Below are 12844 nucleotides of genomic sequence, written 5' to 3'. Positions count from 1 at the left end.
TTTAGTCTCATTTACTTGAAAAGCTTTTGAAACAAGCTGTGTGGCTGATAGAAAAGATTGAATACTTAACGTTTAAATTCAAAATACAAAACAATTTAATATACAACTGTTTTAAAACAATGTAGAAATTAAAGACAACAGCAACCAGAACATCTGTAAACCTGGTGGCAGACAGTTTGTCATTGTGGGTGAATGTACAGAACCACAGTAGCTTGCCCACTGAGACACATGCATAACCAAGCACAGTTATACACTTCGACGCCCACTGTTAAAAGTTTCTCAAAGTGGAAAAGAGCTAAAACATTTTTATTTCATCAAAATTATACATGTCATTTACAGGCCCTTCCCAAATTAATTTTAAAAAATGAAATCCCTGCAACAAGAGACGAGTCCCGCTGAGGAGAATGGTATTCGGAACTGAAGAAACGGACTGTTTTTGGCAAGGTTTGGTATGAAATCACAGTATGATAGAGGAGCTGGTCCCATGCTTTTAAAGAAGGGGGGGGGGTCAATAATGCTGTGAAACAAAATAGATTTTAAAAAATGGTTCTGAATATATGGCCATATACTCAGTAAAAGCGACTAAAAAGAAACATCTGAGCCAGTGAAGGATCCAATGTCACTGTGAGTCCGTGTCCATTTTACAGTCCACCGGGAGGAAAGGTAAAGACATATTTCATTTAGTCTCTTTCAGGATCACGTGTTCAGGGAGATCAGGGGGAATCTGCTGGTTGAGTTTTAAAACAAGTGCGTGTTCCACTTGGAAATTTGAGCGCTCAGTCAGTGCTTGTTGTTGGTCTCCTCCTGACCTGAGCCGGAGATGCCGTTCTGCGGCTGGGTGGAGCCCGAGCCCAGGCCGTATAATCTCCCACAATACTTTGCATCATCGATGTTGTCCTCAAAGAAAAGCTGAGACAGAAAAAAAAACAGATTCCCATTAGACAGATCCTGCTGTAGATATTAAAGCCCATCTTCCACTCTAACATGCTGTATTCAGGTATGCAAACGTATCAGGGTGAAGAAGTGACAAAGCTGTCAACCCCTCAGGGCTAGAGATTTATTTCCTTGGTATACTGCATTTCCTTTTAAAACAGGAAGTTCAATTGGGAAATATAACAGTAGGTGTAAAAACACAAAAGGTGAGTGAAGCTCTAGCAAGGCATGGTAACCGTTCACATCTGTGCAGAAAAGGTTTGGAGCCCCAAAAGAGGATTTGAGGTCTTAGAATAAAGTCAGGTTTTTCATATGTGATGAATTTAGTTTTGAATTAATCTGCAAAAAAAAGTTCCGAAAACAATTGAATGTGGCTTATACTGCAGCTCATCTACACTAAAGCATTTTTAAAACATCTGGATATGTGTATGAACATACCTCTTTCATCCTGAAGAAAGCCATGCCGGTGAGAAGCGAGTCTGATCCGGCCTGATGCTGCCGCCCGATCCTTTTTAGTTCCAGCTGCTCCGCTACTTCCTGAAGCCCTCCCTGCACAAACACACATTTCAGATCGCTCAACACTTGTTTTACATTATTTGAGTTCATATATTTTAAGGGGAAGACCAAAGAACATGCCATTTCAATTACCATTATTGCTACAATGTCACGGAGCTTTCTTTGTTCTTAAGTGTAGTTAGGACTTGAGAATAAAGGACTGCGAATCTTGTATACCTTTAAGTTCTTGCAGCTCTTCATCAAGTACTTGACGTCGTAGATTGCGGGGAAGAACAGGTTGAGGATCTGGAAGAAGTCGTGTTCTTCCTCAGGGAGCCGTGCGTCTGTGAGGAGCTTCACCAGGTAGCCAAAGTCGTAGCCGCTAAGAATGACAGAACAGAGGGATCAGGTTTAGGATGGACTCGACTACACTGTTACTGTGTCTAGACTAAAAACTATCATCATGTTGAAAAAAAAAAGCACCAACTATGGGTAATAATTTATTAAATAACATCATATTCAAGTAACTGTAGGAACAATGTGCGGTAAAATGGGACCAACAATGCAAAAGCTGAATCAGAACAGACAGCTGACCTGTGGAAGGAGAGCCACTTTGTGTTTTCACACAGCACCAGACCGGATGTCATGAGGAGCTCAGCGAAGTAAAGTGTGTCGATTCCCTCTTCTTCATGTTTTTTAAACTGGAGGCCAGAGTTCTGGAGGAGGTCTATGGAGTCCTGAGAGTACATGTCTTCTCTGTGATGAACCAAAAAAAAAAAAAAACATACTGACATCAAGGGAATGCTATCATCGAGTTCCACCACCAGCTGATAAGTCTTTTAGGTAAGGAGGGATTAGATTACACAGTGCTAAAGGACAGTCCACCTACGTGAGGTTGAATTTGAAGTTGAACTGCCACGTCGTCGTCCCAGGAGGATATTTTCCCGCCTCATTCATGAAACTGAGGCCGAGCTGGATGATCTTCAGGAGGTCGACATTACACCGTAGCAACTGGTACTGGTAGTCTACTGTGCTTCGAAACTCACCGATTGGCCGGACAACCACTCCAGGGAATTCTGTGTCCTGATGAAATATGAAGACATGAAAAATCCATCTCTACAACTTAAAATTGTACTTGAACAAAAAGCAACCATTTGCAGCAACTGAATGTCTTACCATGGCAATGAAACTGTAGCTTTGAATAACTTGCCGGATCTTCCTCATTTCGTCTTCCACGTTACTCGCCCAGACCTCACAGATCATCTGACTGGAATCGGTTATTGCGGCCGGCATGTTGGCAGGTTGGGATGAGAGCTAAAAGCCCAACAATCCTGCAGCACGTGTGAAGGGGGCAAACGGGAGGCGGTATGATGAAGAGGGACGACTCTGGGAGTAGATAAAAAAAAAAAAAAGGACTTTGTGAATAAGTATAAAGCTTACTGCAACACTGGAGTTAAAATAAGATCAGATAAGCAAGGATGAAGATATTACGACTGCTGTTTTCACCAATGCACACACTTATGTTTAAAGCATGTCCCCCCCCCCACACACACACACACTAAATATTATAAAAGATATTTAACCGAAAAAAATCTCTTATTTCATAGCTTGAAATATATATAAAGTGTGAAATGTTGTAACACATGTGCAATACAACCATTGACTAAGTTTTGTTTTAGCTACCTGGCCAGATAAATACAACACTCAATTCAAACTAATGCACTCTGATACAGCTCTTCTGCATTTTTAAAATATATCATGTTCAGTATTTGTCTGGTAAAGAGATTGTTGAATAGTTTTATAGTCATTGTATTGAGTTATTAATATTAAACATCTAAACTATTGGATTTAAGTTGCATTAAGCTTCTTTAGTAACTGCAAAAATAAAAACATTTCGATAAAACTCATTGAGAATGTGTATGCAGGGTGATTTCCAGTAATAATAAACTGGCTATGTGTGAATAATTACAAAAATAACCATATCTTGTTATTTTAAATATTGTAAATCCAGCATGTTGCACATTTCTGCTCCACACCCTACCTTTTTTTAATACATGTATTATTTTTTACTGTAATCAGTTCCTCACATAATTATATTTTGGGTAAATGTTATCTTTATTTTGCATTTGTTAAAAGTGTTTTGTGTACTAGTTTTTATTATTTTTTTGTTACTTATTTATTTGTCTTGTATGCAAAACAAAAACATGTCCATACAACTCTTTGAGAATGTGTATGCAATATGATTTCCAGCAAGAATTAATTAACTTGTTCCTGCAATGTTGGTCTTTCATAGAACCTTTTAAATTATCCAGAATATTGTATATTGTGTATTATTTAACAGTTTTTATGCTATTATGATTATACTTTATTCCACCTTTTAAATATGTTAATGCCTGAACCGACTGGTGCTCTAACCAATTCATTTCCAAATTTGGGATCAAGAAAGTATCCATCTGTGTGTGTTACCAAGACATGAAGATGAATTAACCTCATACAAGTGAGCTAGCAGTTGTTTATAACATTTAGCTAACACATCCCATATACCTAACAAAAAGTACCACAAACGTTCCTCTGAGCTGGAAGTATGTGGAACGGGTAAAGGGTGTTTACTAACCTGGGAAACGTAAGTAAATCCAGTTTAGAATAGCATTTATAAGAACTAACGACGTTGCAGTGATAGCATGAGTGGCTAATGTTCAGAAGCTAATCCTCGCGTAATCAAGAAACACCGGAACAAAATGTAAATAAAACGGCTCTGGTTTCCCACTTTTCACAATGTCACAGCAGCTATGAACACTAAAGACATGCCAATGTATCGCTGTTGAAAGTATAAGAATAAAAACGTAGGTTTACCTCGGAATTTCTTCGACGTTACCCGCCAAGCTAACTGATTGCGCCGCTGTTGTTCTTCTTCTTCGTTTCTCCGACCCCCACGTCTTCTTCTTTGAGTATGTTGGCGGGTGGCAATCAGAGGGTAAATGTTTATACCGCCACCTACTGCGCAGCCATGTAACGACGTGATTTGAGATCTGTACAGGCTTAATGGTAAATAACAATAAATACAACTTCCGAATTAAAGACTTTAGGAACTTTTTTGTAAAAAGTGCATTACATATTTATACCATCACTTTTCATGATAATAAAGTATCTTTACATAGTGTTTTTAATGTTATATTTTTAGTAACTGAATACTTCTGAAGTACGTCTGTTATGGCCTGAGCGGTTCGGTCAGCACCCAGTTCAATCAGTCCAATAAAGTCTGAGGTAAACTTTCCGTTGCTGGACACAGACATAATGTAAACAATTTCCTGCTCAGTTTTTGTGATGTCCTCAGATCCATCAAAAGCAGCCCCCAAAATTCAGCAGAGTATAACTTGGCTCGTAACTCCCCGCTGATGGTGTGAGCGATGCTCTGCATGATCCGTGTGCCCACTTTACGTGAATGAAATGCACCTCCGACATTTACTCACAGCCGCTTCAGTAAAGGAACATCCTCAGAATAGGAACACATGAGACGTGCGTGTTTAGCTTTATGGAAGGCGCGGAGAAAAATATTGAGCTTGCCACTGTTCTTCATTCATCTTGTCTCGCGATCTGGTAAGTGGGCGACTGGACATTTCTTCTCGACTAGCTTGTTTATTAGCCACATTCTTGCTCTTTTCATGTTTGTCAAATAAAGGCTAATTTATGGTCGTCCGTCAAAGGCTAATACAATACAATACAAGGCTAATTTATGGCAACATGACATATGACAAGGCACCCAACACTGGCAACAAGTGGAAACATGCATTACACCTTACCAACACATCCAGATACACACTAAAACAAACTTATGTTATTTCCAATTCACGTAAAAAAAACAAAAACAAACAGATTCTGCCTCTAGGAAAGTACATTTATTTGAAAACCATCCAAATATCTGATATACATTACAGTATATTGCTTGAAAAAATATCCCTTTACATGCCCACATCACATAGCTGTTAGCAGTGTAATATCATACAACTGGAGGTCATTGGCTAAAAGAAGACAACCTCAATTTCCATGGCAGGTAGAAGCTGAAACACCTGAAGCTGAAGTTTCATGCATAATGAATTCCCTGACAACAAAGTTGGAGAAGTAAATGTCTGAAATATGAAATAAAGATAAAACTGAGCTGTGAGTTTTGTCAGATTCATCAGAAATTGGGAGAAAGCTAAACATCATGTAGGCCCAATTGTTAAAAACAGAAGCTGAGTCCAAACAAGTCCTGCCTGTCATTTTTTTGTATTTGGTTTTCCAGCAACTCAAACTTGAAACTTGCATGTCTTTGCTTTAAGTTATCCAGTCATGTCTCACATCAATAAACATTTAATTAGTGTTAAGTCTCTAGTCTTCAATTTTAGAGTTGGCTAAAGAGAAAAAAAAGCCAGCCCGGAAGATATTTGAACATGAGAGTCATCTTAATATCTAGGGATGCCTATTTGCAGGGCAGTTGAAATACTTTAAGTTGATTTTGCCATACATTAAAATGAAACCAAGGTTGACAAACAATAAAATAACAACCGATGTGTGTTGGATATTTAAGAAGTAATCCAAGGCTTCCTGTGTCAGCTAGAACCCAATTTGTTCAATTTTGTTCAATGCTTGACACTAACCCTCCCCCAAACTGCTCCAGGGGACCAGTGATAGAGGAATACGCATAAAAAGATCCAGCTATTGTGCAGCAAAGAGAAAATACATTATCAATATATCTTACAAATTATTATGAGACACATTTTTACAAACAAATAACCACTGTATTTATGCTGTGTGTGTCTTTTTTAAGTGTGTTCCGAGACTGGTTCCTGGCTGGTATGGATTTGTTCAACATCGTGTGGCTTAAATATAACTGTCATTCATTTATATGTAAATAATGCTTTAAATTGACGAGTGCTGTCAGCAAGAAATAGTGTACATGTTGGAATAAAAGAAAGAATAATAGGGTAAGGGTTTCTCTTAGCTGGTAGACTAAGACCTTCTTAACACTTTACTCCAGAGAGTACATCTACTGGGATAAGCAATTACACCACAGATGCCTTCAAAGTTAACACTGTTTAACAAAAACACACTTTTCCTCCCAGGTGTGCTTTTGATTCTGTCCTCAATACGATCTATCAGTTCTCTGCAGTCAGGGCAGCGGGGGAGGGGAGAAAGGACGTCAGCGTCTCACTGCTCTGTGGACTCAGCACTCCTCTGGATGTGGGAGATCTCCACTATGGGCATCAGCAGCTGGAAAGCATCCTGGATGTAAGAAGCACTGTTGGATGCCTGTGAGGAGAGATGATTCAAACATGTCAACACCAATTCAAAATCCTTCCGAAATGGTCTGGTCGGTGCCTGTAAAAGCCCTTTGGCACAAATACAGACATACTTCCTCATCATGTTACTTCTGCTTTAGAATTATATGTTTTGTCCTTCAAGAAGAACATTTCCAACAATGATCTGAGACATAATTCAGGATGTGGTTAATTAACAAGTTTTGCTTTTGTTTATTTGTCCAGTATGTTTATGCTAACTAAGTATAACTGGTTAGAAAGGTATCCCACATATTGTGTTGTTTTCACATTCTATTGTTGTTCAGAAGCAGAATTAATTTGTACATGTAATTGCTTGTTTTCACCACAAGGGTCCGAGTTGTTTTCATTAATAAACTTTCTATGAGTGAGAAAAGACAAGTGATATCTGCTTTAGTCTTTAAGTGCAACAAATGCTCCATGCAGTTTCCCTTTTTCAAGGAATGTTGTAGAAATAAAAGGGTTGCTATTATTTAAAAGGATAGAAGAAAAGGACACTAAGAAATTGTATCAATGAGCCTGATTTGTATAGGTTGGATATTCTCCCCTTTGTTGTTTTATTTTACAATTCTTGAGAAAATGTCAATATTTCCCTAAATAATGATGTCAAAGCAGGTTTTATCTTTTGCTGATGCAGTATCAACAATGCCTCATATAGGTTTTTATATTTTGAAATCCAGGTGTTCACAGATTTGCTTCCTCTGAACTGTTTGAAAATAAAATATTTGGACTTATTGCGCTGTTTGCAATGAGAGGTCTGTAGTTCCATGACACAAACCTCTAAAAAGACTCCTGTTATCAGCGGGTTGAGGACGTCTCCCTTTTCATTCGACTGTAGAAAAGAAATATCAGAGCGGTTAATTTCTGATCAATAGACAGCAGCAGTGACAAAAAGTATAACAAATGAGAGAAAAGTTGGAAACATCACACTCACCCCTGCCGTTGTTAAGCAGGAAGTGAACTTCTTGGAAAGCAGTGAGATTTCTTTACACAAGACAACAGTTAACCTGAGGAAGGAAAGCATGGAAAATACAGATGTTTAATACAAGACCAGATGTGACAGTGACACTTTACAGACTGACTTTCTAAGCATCTCACTGTGACAGAGCGCTGGCCTCTGTGCTGCTGTTGGAGAAGAGGATCATCTCAGCCAGTTTGTGGAACAGCTCGATGGAGCGTGCTGTCAACTCTGCCAGACTCCTGATGGCTGCAGCATGAACCTCCTTTCAAATTCAAGACAAACACATACTAATTGGACAAGAATCAACATGCAAAGAGAAACTGAGTAAGTGGAAAAATTCAACTTTACAAATACACCCAGCAGCATATAAAGTGTTTGAGTTTCTTATAATAGATAATAAAGTGTTTCACTTCACCAACTATCCTGCCCTTACTCTGACACCCACACAAATCTCCAAGTGCAATTGCAACATCTGCTAGGAGCATCTCAGAATGTGAGTATGGATTCATCACTGAGATAACTGATTAATCAAATTAATGTAGGTAATTTATTAAGTAAAATTGCCGTACATTTACTACGTCCACCTTTTCAAGCTTTGTGGAATTCCTTCTTTTTTTCCCCGAGCTGCATGTTATATTAAATGGAATATCTTTGGATTTGTATCGTTTGTTTTGAAAAAAACAAGTCATTTGAAAACATAATCTTCGAAAAAATTAACAAAAAAACAGGACTTCAACCTCATGGAGTCTGTAACTTCGACATATTTCAAATATCTCAGTAAATGAAAAGAAAACTTGTTAACCCTTATTATTTTTGATTAAAGATGACACCATTAGACTGTTAAAATAATTAGCACACTCCCAGACCTTGTAATACAAAAAAACACAAAAAAACAACTTCAAATTATTAAATATCGATGACATCAGCATACCTCCACAGAAAGTGTTTTCTTCACACCATCCTCGCTGTCCTCTTCTTCCTGCTCTGGTTTGGTCATGTCTGTGATCTGGCTGCAGGTGCTACTACAGGCCTGTTGGAGGTAAGAGCCCATGGTAGTAACATCCCTAACCCAGATTTCTTAGAACTGAAAATCTAATAGAATCTAAAATAACAACTGTACAACTGGTACTACCACAACTCTACAGTAACTTTCGAACCTAAAATGTATGATTCTTTTCCACACCGACACATATTCCTGTTTTTTTGTAGAGCTGCATCAAAAAGACTGAAATATCAGCCTCACAAATAATGTATTCCCTCTCAAACTGAACAATCTAAAACAGAAATGGGTAGTAGGTACCTTGCTGAGTTTCTCTGCTGTGGCAGAGACACTGAGACCCTCCAAGGCCTCTGTTAACTCCCTCTCAAACTCTGAGCCATCTTCATCTGGAATCAGAAATATAGAGATGAATTGAACTCTGTATGACTTGTATGACAATGTTTGCTAGAGGGGGTAGGACTAGAAAAGCTTTTATGCTTCTTGCCCCTTTTGAACATGAACTTTATTATTTATACTTTGTAAAATAAATCTTTGTTAACAAAAATAATAAAAGAAATGTACAATTAATCAATACAAGTGTATCATAACTTCTGGTATTGATGCCGCAGTGCTAGCATTTCAGAGAGATTTTACCCTTCTTGTCGTCCACTTCCTCATCATCAAACTCTACCAGGGAGAAAGACTCCTTGATGAGGTCCAGATCCTCTCGGAGCTGAACCAGCTCCTCTCCTGAGAGAGTGGTAAGCACTGACTTCACCTACAGACACACAGATAACGAAAACACTCAAACAAAGTCACATTTTAGGGTAGTATCAGGATAAATTAATGTCTTTTAGCCTCAGCAGGTTTCACTATACCTTAGACTCGCTTTCTCGAGACAGAATCTCCAGTGCCTCGAGGTGTGCCAGACCCTGAAATTCGTCAAACAGCATCCCGTAGTGAGCTACCACCTTTTTATCGGAATCTGAAGACTCTTTTTCTGCGGTCTGCAGCTCCTCACGCTCCTTCGCCTCCCTCAACACCTACGATGCAGAGAGAGATGAGAATTTGAGAGAGAGTGGACAATGTAACCTGTCAGACAATCAGGAGTTAAAGTAGAGCTAGTCAGCAACTTTATTTCAGTTTGGCTCACTTTAATGCTGATAAACCTGATTCCCGGTACGTTGATTATTTTTCAAGATACCCTATTAAGATTGTTTTTATTGACTTATTAAATTTGTTTTAGCCTATTGGTACAGTGCTTTATCAAATGAGTTTTCACCAGAGACATGTTTGTTCTGCTCACCTTTGATTATAAACTGATATTAAGAGGTATGTAGAGATATATCATCTAACTCTATAGGTTTTTGTCCTCCTAATTTACACATTTGACCCCAGTGTGCCCACCTGAGACAGAGTGGAGTTCCTGTTCATCAGCACTTTAGTCTTCTTGAAGCCTGGATCGCCTTCGGCTATCACATCCATTGTCTTCTTCCCGATGAACTCCAGAGCATCCAATCCGCCAGTTATCATAGTTTTCCCCTGAGAGGAGGAAACACGAGTGAGATAAGATTCACCATATAAGATCATTTTCAATGGTTACACTAGGTAATAAATAGAGAGACATGAATAAAATAAACGCTGTTACCTTCCCCCTCCCTACTACTATTTGGACTGTATACTATTTCAACTCTATCATGTAAAACTGGACGTTTCAGAAGCAAAAATGTAAAATTCTCCTTCCTAGAACAGTGGATATTCCTGCTTACTGTGCTCTGGACGACGCTAGAGAGCGACGACAGCATCCCCATTGCACTTTCCACCGCCGCCGAGCCATCACCCTTCGCTCTGTCTGTCTCACTGCTGGATTCAGCTTCAGGAAGAGCAAAAAAAAAACACATTATAAAAGGCTGAGATAATATGGCAAAAAGGTGGGATGTGTGATAAATTGACTCATTCATATATCTGTTTGTACAAGAGCGGTAGATCAAAGATGATTTGAACAACACCCAGTAATGCATCACCTTGCTCCTGCTCATCCTCTACTTGCGCTGAGAGTTCGGTCGGACTGGGGATTCCCAGCGATGTCTCGGCCTTCTCTATCACCTGAGTGAGCCCTTGGCCTGAATAGACAAAAGAGATTTAATGGTTAAAACAGAAACAGGGTGAGTTTAAACTGTAAACACGTGATAAGAAGACTACTGGCTGTAGTTATCATAGTAGATAACTGAAAAGACCACCATGAGCAATGTGTATACAGTGGTCTATACTCACCCACAGTGGCCACAGTAGCTGTTGCTGTAGATAAGATGGTTTTCCCCCAGCTGCCCCAGTATCCCCAGCCACCTTGAGACACAGTGGACTGACTGGGTGTCTGTGAGAGAGGAAGACGGGATAGAGAGGGTGAGGGCAAAAGGAGGAGGAGGAAAATAAAAGACAGAGAGAAAGTTCCAAATGAGTAAGAAATCAATTACTTGAGTGATAAGTGACCTTTGGTGTGGCCCTGGGGCAAGTATAGAGTTAAGTTTAACTCCAGTAAAAACCCTTCAGCATCTTGTTTAAAAATCACACAACACATTTATAATACTCAGTGTAAAGCCAGGATATAAAAAATGAGAAATCAGCCTCTCCTTTTAGAATACTGGCATACCCAAACGTCTTTCCCAGGCATGATTTAATTTTACGTTGCTTAAAAAGCCTCACCATCACTCAATAAATGTTGTCTTTTTAAAGGCATACAGGCTCTCAAAAAAAAGCAGGTATTTCTAGCATAAACACAAATGATCTCACCGGTGCCTCTGCAGGCTGCTCCTCTACTTTCGTATTCTCCTGGACTTCAGCTACTGGTTTGATTTCTGGTCTCCTCCTGGCTTTCCTCGTCGGGGCAACGTCGGTCGAGTTGTCAGGAGTGGTCGGTGAGGACCTGTCAGGGGTTTCTGCAGGAGAGCCATCCTCTGTAGCCACCTCTGTAGCCTCTGCGGCTATAGCTTCGCTGTCTGACATCTTAATGCCTTAGTACATGCCTTTGAAGGGAAAATATAACAATTATAACATGATATTTTATGTTTAAGGAAGTATCCAGTCAGTCCTCAATTGTTATATCAAACAACTTCATTCCAGTAGTTACTTTATAGAAAGTGCTGTAATTCACTCTTTGTGTGAAACCACTTTCCTTCAATCAGTGATAACATACATTTCCCAGAATGCATTTCCAAAACACCCATGGAACAGCAGTCAACTAAGCAGTCAGTTATCTGTGCAGCTGGAGAGACTGTCAGTTTAAAGTCCAGTCTGGGTTTTCAAACACTCAAACTACTACAAGAGGTGTCCAGTACACAACATATAATATACTCTATATCCACATAAAGTACAGTATCCCTGAACATGCAAATACATATTAGGGATAAGAATCGATTGTATGGTGTTAATAACATAAACCTTGCATTTAGTGACATATTCTGTTGACATTTGGCAATATGGTAGTATTAGTTAAATTGCTATGCATGCTTTACATTATGATTCTAAGATGTTATGTTAGGTAATGTCTATTTGACATTATGGTTAGAAGAAGCGTACGTTCTTGCGTTTTTTCTAAACCATACGCTGTTTCTATAACTATAAAACACATTCTTTAGTGGAAAAACAACACTCATCGATATACTTAAGCTACCAACTCACCTTGTTGCTGTCAGTAGTGTCTTGATGCTAGCAGTTAACCCCAGCCTGCTAACCGTTCCCTTCCCCAAATCAACAACACGAGCGGTCTACCTCTTTTATTTCAGTTCGCACCTGTGTTTCTGCACTTTTAACGCTTTTAGTTTTCCCCTAAACAATTATTGCTTCAGGGTTTCTCGTTCTTTTTGTCCACCAGGATTAGCCACGTCACATTTTGTTTTCACTGACCAGTAACTGACAGTTAGACACAATGAGAAGTAAACCTTCCGGCTGACTTTTCAAAACAAAGTAGCAGTGTTTCAAAACTGAGGTTACAGGGTCCTTGTAAGTATTTTTTTAAGTGAGATCAAATCCAAAGACACAGATTGAAAGACATATTTGTATGAAAGATTTCCTCTGTTTACTTTATTTCATGATATGAGATATTTACTAAAATTTCTCTTTTAGATAACACATTATTTTATTTTCCAAGCTTGGAGGCGTTAC

The 12844-nt window shown here is 38.9% G+C and overlaps 2 protein-coding genes across 2 annotated transcripts; both read right to left on the bottom strand.

The window, feature by feature from the left end:
- Nucleotides 1-77: 77 nt before the first annotated feature.
- cnot8 (CCR4-NOT transcription complex, subunit 8) lies at nt 78-4430 on the bottom strand. The gene is made up of 7 exons (XM_063895070.1): nt 4282-4430; nt 2605-2814; nt 2318-2511; nt 2023-2184; nt 1666-1810; nt 1372-1482; nt 78-909 (listed from the first exon to the last, which is right to left on the bottom strand). Exons 2-7 carry the CDS (start codon nt 2719-2721, stop codon nt 781-783), a joined length of 858 nt encoding a protein of 285 aa, XP_063751140.1. The 5' UTR covers nt 2722-2814; nt 4282-4430; the 3' UTR covers nt 78-780.
- Nucleotides 4431-5309: 879 nt separating this feature from the next.
- On the bottom strand, nt 5310-12613 carry fam114a2 (family with sequence similarity 114 member A2). The gene is made up of 14 exons (XM_063895979.1): nt 12362-12613; nt 11474-11706; nt 10958-11057; nt 10708-10806; nt 10453-10556; nt 10091-10225; nt 9562-9726; nt 9338-9461; nt 9005-9090; nt 8636-8734; nt 7842-7966; nt 7678-7750; nt 7522-7575; nt 5310-6717 (listed from the first exon to the last, which is right to left on the bottom strand). Exons 2-14 carry the CDS (start codon nt 11684-11686, stop codon nt 6616-6618), a joined length of 1479 nt encoding a protein of 492 aa, XP_063752049.1. The 5' UTR covers nt 11687-11706; nt 12362-12613; the 3' UTR covers nt 5310-6615.
- Nucleotides 12614-12844: the final 231 nt, after the last annotated feature.

This window comes from Eleginops maclovinus, chromosome 11 (genome assembly GCF_036324505.1).
Source record: "Eleginops maclovinus isolate JMC-PN-2008 ecotype Puerto Natales chromosome 11, JC_Emac_rtc_rv5, whole genome shotgun sequence".
NCBI classification, from domain to species: domain Eukaryota; kingdom Metazoa; phylum Chordata; class Actinopteri; order Perciformes; family Eleginopidae; genus Eleginops; species Eleginops maclovinus.
This window is presented reverse-complemented; position numbering and strand designations above follow the sequence as displayed.